The following is a 10,607-nucleotide window of genomic DNA, read 5'->3' as shown; positions in this document are numbered from 1 at the left end:
GTTAACCTAATCTTTTTTTGATCACACCAAGGGATCAATGGCAGTGGAAGCACAGAGCCCTAACCACTGGACTGCCAAGGAATTCCCTAGTTAACCTGATTTCAACATGCACAGATGTTTGACTTGAGCAACTGGATGAGTTCTTTCTCTTTCACCATTCCCCACAAAACTCAGACCAATCTTACCTGTATCAATTGCCAGAGTATCCAGAAAACAGTATAACCTGAATTCGTAAGACCTAAAAAATGTTTCATTAGTTTGTGATGATCATAGAGGACAAATGAAGATGCAACAATTTGCAGAGTAAAAAACACTGTTTAACTCAAGTCTTCTGAAGTTTGAACTCTGTGGTGTAACAATGGAGACATTCTGCCTCCTCCTTCTCGGCCAGCCAATGGCAAGGCTCATGCCCAGTGTTCCATAGTCAAAGATTCCCACTGCCCTAAGTGGAGACCATGGCAGCCTGTAAGTAAAACAGGAAAAAACTATTAAAGTTATACAGAGAGTGATTCTTTCCTTTTAGAAAAGAAAAGTCTTTCACAAATATTTGAGAAATATTTGATAGAAATTATCATGGTTGTTTTATACTTCCAATCACAAGAAGGTAAAACAGTGCTAATGTCACTACACAGGGAGCTTTCAAAAACACCTAGAGCCAGGTATGTAAATAGTTGAACACTCAGCCTTCCTAAGAGTAATGCACTGCCTTTTTAGAGCACTTTATGCTTTTCAACATGCTTTTATGCTCATTATTTCATTTGAACCTCACCATATTAGTGTCACCATATTTGAGCCAAACAACAATGGCTTTTCAGATGAAAATCAAAAAGTTAAGTAACTTGCCTGAGGCCACCTATCAAAATCAGCAGTGTGGTTGCCACTAACCCAGTGTCTGCTAAAAAGAATGTGAATCTCTGTTTCTGATTTTCCCCCAACATTATGAACATTTTCAAACATATAGAAAAACAGAATTATACAGTCAACCTTCATATACACACCCACTAGATTCTAAAATTAACCTTTTACTATATTTGTTTATTACATATCCCTTTCTTCATCTATCAATCCCTTTCATATTTTGATGCATTTCAAAGTAAGCTGCAGGTATCAGCAGCATGCATATTATTAACTAAAGTTGAATATTTTTAATGCTTTTTAAAAAGGTAAATCTGCTTATGATTTTGAAGTAAGGTGTGAGATTTGCTTTTGCTCTCTGACCCCAAAGAACAGTCTTTTTTTTTTTCCCAGGTGTGCTGAGTGTTGCTGTGCGAGGGCTTTCTCGAGTTGCAATGCATGGGCTTACTTGTTTACTTTCCCTGCAGCATGTGAAGTCTTCCCAGACCAGGGATGGAACCGATATCCCCTCCATCAGCAGGTGAATTCTTAACTACTGGACCACCAGGAGTTAAGGACCACCAGGGAAGTTCCCAAAGAATGGTCCTGATAAAAGACTCTCCCTTCACATCTTCTCTAGTCCACTGATTAACAAATTGAAAAGTACAAATAAGAAAAATCTAGGAATGCCTACATTTTGGTGCTAAGAACTAATCCCCCATGTAATATCTGCTGAGTGAATGAAGTTTTGTGATATATGATTGATAGTAGGGTTCCTCCACCTTGGCACCACAGACATTTAGGGCTGGATACTACAGGGAGGGAACACGGCCCCACCCATCAGCAGAAATTTAGATTAAAGACTTACTGGGCATGGCTTTACCCACCAGAGCAAGACTATTTTCCCCACAGCCAGTCCTTCCTATCAGGAAGCTTGCACAAGCCTCTTATCCTTATCCATCCGAAGGCAGACAGAATGAAAACCATAATCACAGAAAACTAACCAAACTGATCACATGGATCACAGCTTTGTGTAACTTAATGAAACCATGAGCCATGCTGTGTAGGGCCACTCAAGACAGATGGGTCATGGTGGAGAGTTCTGACAAAACATGGTCCACTGGAGAAGGGAATACCAAACCACTTCAGCATTCTTGCCTTGAGAACCCCATGAGCAGTATGAAAAGGCAAAAAGATGTAATGCTGGAAGATGAAGCCCCCAGGTCTGTAGGTGTTCAATGTGCTACTGGAGAAGAGCAGATAAATAGCTCCAGAAGGAATGAAGAGGTTGAGCTGAAGTGGAAACGACACCCAGATGTAGATGTATTTGGTATTGGAGTAAAGTCCGATGCTGTAAAGAACAACATGGCATAGGAATCTGGAATGTTAGGTCCATGAATCAAGGTAAATTGGATGTGGTCAAACAGGAGATGGCAAGAGGGAATATCGACATTTTAGGAATCTGAACTAAAATGGATGGGAATGGGTGAATTTAATTCAGGTGACCATTATATCTATTATCGTGGACAAGAATCTCTTAGAAGAAATGGAGTAGCCCTCATAGTCAACAAAAGAGTTTGAAATGCAATACTTGGGTGCAATCTCAAAAATGACAGAATGATCTCGGTTTGTTCCAAGGCAAACCATTCAATATCACAGTAATCCAAGTCTATGCCCCAACCACTAATGCCAAAGAAGCTGGAGTTGACCAGTTCTATGAAGACCTACAAGACCTTCTAGAACTAACACCAAAAAAAGATGTCCTTTTCATAACAGGGGAATGTAATGCAAAAGTAGGAAGTCAAGAGATACCTGGAGTAACAGGCAAGTTTGGCCTTGGAGTACACATGAAGCAGGGCAAAGGCTAACAGAGTTTTCCTGAGAGAATGCACTGGTCATACCAAACACACTCTTCCAACAACACAAAAGACAACTCTACACATGGACATCACCAGATGGTCAATACCAAAATCAGACTGATTATATTCTTGGTGGCCAAAGATAGAGAAGTTTTATACAGTCAGCAAAAGCAAGACCAGGATGACTGTGGCTCATATCATGAACTCCTTATTGCAAAATTCAGACTTAAATTGAAGAAAGTAGGGAAAACCACTAGGTCATTCAGGTATGACCTAAATCAAATCCCTAATGATTATACAGTTGAAGTGACAAATAGATTCAAGGGATTAGATCTGACTGAGTGCCTGAAGAATTATGGATGGAGGTTCATAACACTGCACAGGAAGTGGTAACCAAAACCATCTCCAAGAAAAAGAAATGCAAAAATGCAAAGTGGCTGTCTGAAGAGGCCTTTCAAATAGCTGAGAAAAGAAGACAAACCAAAGGCAAAGAAGAAAAGGAAAGATACATCCATCTGAATGCAGAGTTCCAAAGAATACCAAAGAGAGACAAGAAAGCCATCTTAAGTGAACAATGCAAAGAAATAGAGGAAAACAACAGAATGGGAAAGAGATCTAGAGATCTCTTCTAGAAAAAGGGAACATTTCATGCAAAGATGGGCACAATAAAGGACACAAACAGTATGGACCTAACAGAAGCTGTAGATATTAAGAAGAGGTAGCAAGAATACACAGACCTATACAAAAAAAGGTCCTAATGACCTGGACAACCACAATGGTGTGATTACTCAGCTAGAGCCAGACATCCTAGAGTGTGAAGTCAAGTAGGCCTTAGGAAGTACTGCTAAGAACAAAGCTAGTGAAGGTGATGGAATTCCAGTTGAGGTATTTCAAAACCTAAAAAATGATACTGTTAGAGTGCTGCACTCGATATGCCAGCAAATTTGGAAAACTCAGCAGTGGCCAGAAGACTGGAAAAGTCAGTTTTCATTCCAGTCCCAAAGAAGGGCAAAGCCAAAGAACATTCAAACTACTGCACAATTGCATTCATTTCACATGCTAGCAAGGTAATACTCAAAATCCTTCAAGCTAGGCTTCAACAGTACGTGAATGGAGAACTTCCAGATGTACAAGCTGGGTTTAGAAAAGGCAGAGGAACCAGAGATCAAATAGCCAACATCTGCTGGATCATAGAAAAAGCACAGGAATTCCAGAAAAACATCTACTTTTGCTTCATTGACCACCCTAAAGTCTTTGACCGTCTGGATCACAACAAACTGTGGAAAATTCTCAAAGAGATGGGAATACCAGACCACTTTATCTGCATCCGAGAAACCTGTATGCAGGTCAAGAAGCAACAGTTAGAACTGGACCTGGAAAAACAGACTGGTTCAAAATTGGGAAAGGAGTACATCAAGGTTGTCCCCTGCTTATTTAACTTATATGGAGAGTACATCATACGAAATGCTGGGCTGGATGAAGCACAAGCTGGAATCAAGACCGCTGGGAGAAATATCAGTAACCTCAGATATGCAGATGACACCACCATTATGGCAGAAAGCAAAGAGGAACTAAAGAGCCTCTTGATGAAAGTGATAGAGGAGAGTGAAAAAGCTGGCTTAAAACTCAACATTCAAAAAACGAAGATCATGGCATCCGGTCTCATCACTTCATGGCAAATAGATGGGGAAACAATGGAAACAACTGACAGATTTTTATTTTCTTGGGCTCCAAAATCACTGCAGATGGTGAGTGAAGCCATGTAATTAAAAGACGCTTGCTCCTCAGAAGAAAAGCTATGACCAACCTAGACAGCATATTGAAAAGTAGAGACATTATTTTGTCGACAAAGGTCCATATAGTCAAAACTATAGTCTTTCCATCATGTACAGATGTGAGAATTGGACCAGAAAGAAGGCTGAGTGCCTAAGAGTTGATGCTTTCTAACTGTGATGCAGGAGAAGACTCTCGAGAGTCCCTTGGACAGCAAGATCAAATCAGTCAATCCTAAAGGAAATCAACCCTGAATACTCATTGGAAGGACTGATACTGAAGCTGAAGCTCCAATACTTTGGCCACCTGATGTGAAGAGCTGACTGATTCATTGGAAAAAACCCTGATGCTGGGAAAGACAGAGCAGGAGGAGAAGGGGATGACAGAGGATGAGATGGTTGGGTGGCATCACCGACTCGATGGACATGAGTTTGAGCAAATTCCGGGGGATAAGGAAGGAAAGGGAAGCCTGGCATGCTGCAGTTCATGGTGGTCACAAAGAGTCAGATGCAACTGAGCAACTGAACAGCAACAACTATTATGGGGGGCTATCCTGTGTGTCACAGGATGTTTAGTGGCATCCCGGGTCTCCACCACTAGATCCCAGCAGCAGTCAACGTGCCCTCCCCAAGTTATAAAAAAACAAAAATGTCTCCAGATATTGCTAAATGTCCTCTTGGGGGGCAAAATCACCCCTTTAAAAACACCTAGAGACATTAGCCTGTTTACACAGCATTTCCTTCTGAGGTCAATACATTTTTTTGGTAGGTATTCTCAATCAGTCAAACGTGGGTTCTTAGGAACGAGAACCCAAAGCTGATTATCTCTATGACCAAATCTTTTAAATTCTGAGCTTCAGATTGCTTTATATATAAATCAATTTTAAAATTACACTGATGATGATGATTTCATATTATTATTAAAGTGAAAAAACAGAACAACTTTGCTTATTAAAGGAGGAACTATTTGCCAGTTATAGTTTATTTTGTAAATAAATAAAGTCTATGATCTTGCAAAAGCAGACTAAAGGACTAATGACCCTTTTATGCTCTACTTTCACTATCCCCACTTGCCCTTCCACCCCACAAATCCTCACTTTTCAAGAGTAAATACAGTTAACAGGCTGGCATATATCCATCAGACTATTTTCTGTGTTTATGAATAAATAAATATATATATGTACAAATGTGGGATTTTGGTTTTAGAAAAATTGAGTTACATTATACTCAGTGTCCTCAAGTTTGCATTCTTAATATTTTACCACAGTTGAACCATCTCTATCAGTGAGTTTTAGTTCTAGACAATGTTGCAATTAACATCTTAAACACTGACTTTAGTATATAGGTGCAAGTATTTCAGTAGAAAAGATTCTGAACATTGTTTCTAGTTTTCTTAATTTATTGGGTACAGAATAAAATTTTATTGGGAGACAGAAATTTGACTTCTAAAAATGTTATTATTGTCTTATTCATCCTATCTCACTTTCTGTTCTCAAATACATTCCAAGCAGATAAAACATTCAAACACACACAAAAAATGGAACCATCAATACACTAGAACAAAAAGAGGAGGGAATTTTTTCTTAAAATATTTTTTAAGGATGTCAGATTGAAGATGGCCTACATGACACAAAACCCAGAATCCAGAAAATAGTAAACATTAAATCTAGAAATGATTAATTTTTCCTATTTAAGAAGCACAAGCTGGAATCAAGATTGCCAGGAGAAATATCAATCACCTCAGATATGCAGATGACACCACCCTTATGGCAGAAAGTGAAGAGGAACTAAAAAGCCTCTTGATGAAAGTGAAAGTGGAGAGTGAAAAAGTTGGCTTAAAGCTCAACATTCAGAAAACGAAGATCATGGCGTCTGGTCCCATCACTTCACAGGGAAATAGATGGGGAAACAGTGGAAACAGTGTCAGACTTTATTTTTTTGGGCTCCAAAATCACTGCAGATGGTGATTGCAGCCATGAAATTAAAAGACACTTACTCCTTGGAAGGAAAGTTATGACCAACCTAGATAGCATATTCAAAAGCAGAGACATTACTTTGCCAACAAAGGTCCATCTAGTCAAGGCTATGGTTTTTCCTGTGGTCATGTATGGATGTGAGAGTTGGACTGTGAAGAAGGCTGAGCACCGAAGAATTAATGCTTTTGAACTGTGGTGTTGTAGAAGACTCTTGAGAGTCCCTTGGCCTGCAAGGAGATCCAACCAGTCCATTCTGAAGGAGATCAGCCCTGGGATTTCTTTGGAAGGAATGATGCTAAAGCTGAAACTCCAGTACTTTGGCCACCTCATGCGAAGAGTTGACTCATTGGAAAAGACTCTGATGCTGGGAGGGATTGGGGGCAGGAGGAGAAGGGGACGACAGAGGATGAGGGGGCTGGATGGCATCACTGACTCGATGGGCGTGAGTCTGAGTGAACTCCGGGAGTTGGTGATGGACAGGGAGGCCTGGCGTGCTGCGATTCATGGGGTTGCAAAGAGTCAGACACGACTGAGCGACTGAACTGAACTGAAATGATTGGGGTATTGTTTTACATACTGTAACATAAACCCATTTTAAGTGTAAAATTCAATAATATTTATTGTTTATAGAGTTGGGTATCCATCACGACAATTAAGTTTTAGAACACTTCTACCACCCCATAAAAGAGCCCTCTTGCCTTCTGGAGTCAATCACCACACCCACCCTTAGGTAATCACTAACCTACTTTCCATCTGTATAGATTTACCTTTCCTGGACACTTCATATAGATGGAATCATACAATATGAGGCCTTTTATGTCTGGCTTCTTTCACTCAACATCATGTTTTCAAGGTTCTACCATCTTGTAGCATGAATCAGTACTTCATTCCTTTACACTGCTGAATGGCATTCCACTGTATGGCTATATCATTTTGTTTATCCATTGATCCTTATACATACTTGGATGGTTTCCACTTCAGGGTTATCGTGAACAATACTGTCGAGCACATTAACATGTAAGTCTTTATGTAGACAATAGTCTTCATTACTCTTGGGTAGAAACCGAGAATTAGAATTACTGAGTGGTAGGGTAATTTTACATTTACCTCAATAAAGAAGTTAAAAAAACAACACTGATAAATAGGAGTAGTCAGACTTCCCTGTAGCTCAAATGGTAAAGAATCTGAGTGCAGTGCAAAAAAACAGGGTTTGATCCCTGGGTCAGGAAGTTCCTCTGGAGAAGGGAATGGCAATCCATTCCAGTATTCTTGCCTGGAGAATCCCATGGACAGAGAAGCCTGGCGGGCTACAGTTTGTGGGGTCACAAAGAGTCGGACACGACTGAGCAACTAACACTTCGGGGTAAGTTTAAGTGTAACGTTTTAAGAAACTGCCAAAATGTTTTCCAAAGTGACTGTGCCATTTTACATTACACCAGCACCATTATACATTCTCACAAACTTTCTCCATTTCCTGGCCAACATGTGTTATTGTCTCCTTGGTTATGGCCATTGGATTATAATGGGTGTGAAGTGGTACCTCACCATGGTTTTTACTGCATTTCCCTAGTGAATAATGATGTTGGTCACATTTCACATGCTTATTTAGTCATATGTCTATCTCTTTGGGGAAATAACTACTCAAATATTTGACCCAGTTTAAAATTATGACTCATTTGATTACATGAAAATGGTATTTTTCTTTATGGAAAAAAGTACCTTAGACTAAGTTCAAAGATGAAAACAAACTAAGCAACCAAAGCACTGGAAGACTTGTACAGTGAAAACTACAAAACATAACTGAAAGAAGTTAAAGACCTAGAAAATGGAAAGGCATCTTTTCATGTTTGTGAATCAGAAGAGTTGATCTTATTAAGATGGCACTACTCTTCAAACTGATCTACAGATCCAATGTAATGTATTCCTATCAAAATCCTAGATGCCTTTTTCTGCAAAAATTGACAAAATGATCCTAAAATTCAAATGGAAATGCAAGGGATCTGGAAGAGCCAGAAAAGCTTGAGAAAGAACAAAGTAGAAGGACTCTCACTCCTGATTTCAAAATTTACTACACAGCAAATTAAGACAATGTGGATAGAGAAGGAACAAATACTGTATTACATCACTTACATGTAGAACCTGAAAAGACTAAACTCACAGAAGCAGAATGGAATGGTAGTTGCCAGGGGCCTAGGGCATTGGAGAAACCAGGAGATGTTAGTGAAAGGGTACAAACTTTCAGTTGTAAGACGAATAAGTTCTGGGAATCTAATGTAGAGCATAGTTACAGTGGTTAAGAATCCACCTTGCAACACAGGGAACCCTAGGCCAGAAGATTTCACACACTGTGGGGCAACTAAGCCGGTGTGCCACAACTACTGAGCCTATATTCTAGAGCCTGTGAGCCACAGGCTGTGCACCCTAAAGCCCTTGCTTTGCAAGAAGACAAGCCACCAGAATGAGTAGCCCACACAGCACAGCTAGAGAGTAGCCCCTGCTCACTGCAACCAGAGAAAGCCTGGGTGCAGCAATGAAGATACAGTGCTTTAAAATCTTTATTCCAAAAAGAATAAATGATTTTTTAAAAAGAAATGGTAATTATGTGAAGTGATGAAAGCATTAGGTAATGCTATAGTGGTAATCATTTTGCAATGTAAGTGTGTTACACTTTAAACTTACACAATGTTATATGTCAATTACATCTCAATAAAATTGGGGGGGAAATGACAATGTGACAAGAGACATACAGATAGATATAGAAACCAATGAAATAGTATTGAGAATTCAAAAGTAAACTCTCTCATTTATGGTCAGTTGATGTTCAACAAGGATGCCAAGATCCATTACTGGATAAAGGACAGTCCCACCAACAAATGGTGCTGCAACAATACATAGCCACCTGCAAAGGAATGAAGTTGGGATCCCTGTTTCACACTGTATATAAAAATTAACCCAAAGTGGATCGTAGACATAAATGTAAGAGCTAAAACTATAAAACTCTTAGGAAGAAATACAGGCATATATCTTTGTGACCTTGGAATAGGAAATGGTATCTTAGATATGACACCAAAAGCCTGAGTGACAAAAAAACAGAAAAATTGATCTTAATCAAAATCAAAAACAACTGTGCTTCAAAGGATGCATTAAGAAAGTAAAAAGATAATCCACAGAATGGGAGATCATGTTTGCAAGTAATATATATGATAAAGGACTTGTATCCTGAATATATAAAAACATTTATAAGTTAACAGTAAAAAGACAAATAACCCAGTCTTAAAATGAGCCAACGATATGAATGGATATTTCTCCCAAGAAGATATACAAATAGCCAATAAACACATGAAAAGATGTTCAAAATCATGCCATTAAGGAAATGCAAATCAAAACGAGATGCCATTTCACCAAGATGACTAAAAAAATACAGACAATAATAATGATAAAGAAAAATTGGAACCTTCATACATTGTTGATAGTATTATAAAATGCTGCAACCACTTTAGAAAATTGGTGGTTTTGTACATAATGCTCATTGCAGTAGTATTCATAAAAGCCATAAAGTAGAATCAATCCAAATGTCCATCAACTGATGAATGGGTAAACAAAATGTGATATACCCATACAATGGAATATTATTTGGCTATAAAAGGGAATGAAGTTCTGATACATGGTATGGTATGGATGAATGAACCTTGATATACTATGCTACATGAAAGAAACCAGACATAAGAAGCCGTACATTGTATGATTCCATTTAAACGAAATATCCAGAATCAACAAATGCATAGACAGATGAGTGGCTGCTAAGGTCTGAGGGGAATGGGAGGGATTACAAGTGACTGCTAATAAGTGTGACGTTTCTTTATGGGGTGAAGGAAGGTTGCATTACTCTGTGAATATACTAAAATCACCAAATTTAACATTTTAAAAGGGTGAATTTTATGTTATATGATTTATATTTCAATAAATCTGCCACTAAAAACAAAAGGATAAATTGAAAATCAACAAGGACCTACTGTATAGCACAGGGAACTCTACTCAATACTCTCTAATTACCTGGATGGGACAAGAATCTGAAAAAGAGTGGATATATGTATGTATATATATATGTGTACAGAATCACTTTGCTGTGCACCTGAAACTAACACAGTACTGTAAATCAACTATAT

The 10,607-nt window shown here is 38.7% G+C and overlaps 1 protein-coding gene across 4 annotated transcripts in view; it reads right to left on the bottom strand.

Annotated features, from left to right (window-relative positions):
• Positions 1 to 267: 267 nt before the first annotated feature.
• TIA1 (TIA1 cytotoxic granule associated RNA binding protein) overlaps positions 268 to 10,607 on the bottom strand; it is a 55,049-nt gene continuing 44,709 nt past the window's right edge. For 3 of the 4 annotated variants that reach the window (XM_070379318.1, XM_070379319.1, XM_070379320.1), the window contains one exon: positions 268 to 463. In XM_070379318.1, the coding sequence (XP_070235419.1) occupies positions 268 to 463 (196 nt within the window). The remainder of the gene's footprint in view (positions 464 to 10,607) is intronic. The other variant, XR_011466023.1, reaches the window with a different exon arrangement.

Source organism: Bos mutus, chromosome 11 (genome assembly GCF_027580195.1).
Source record: "Bos mutus isolate GX-2022 chromosome 11, NWIPB_WYAK_1.1, whole genome shotgun sequence".
Taxonomy (NCBI): domain Eukaryota; kingdom Metazoa; phylum Chordata; class Mammalia; order Artiodactyla; family Bovidae; genus Bos; species Bos mutus.
The sequence above is the reverse complement of the archived record's forward strand: the minus strand, read 5'-3'. Positions and strand labels throughout refer to the sequence as shown.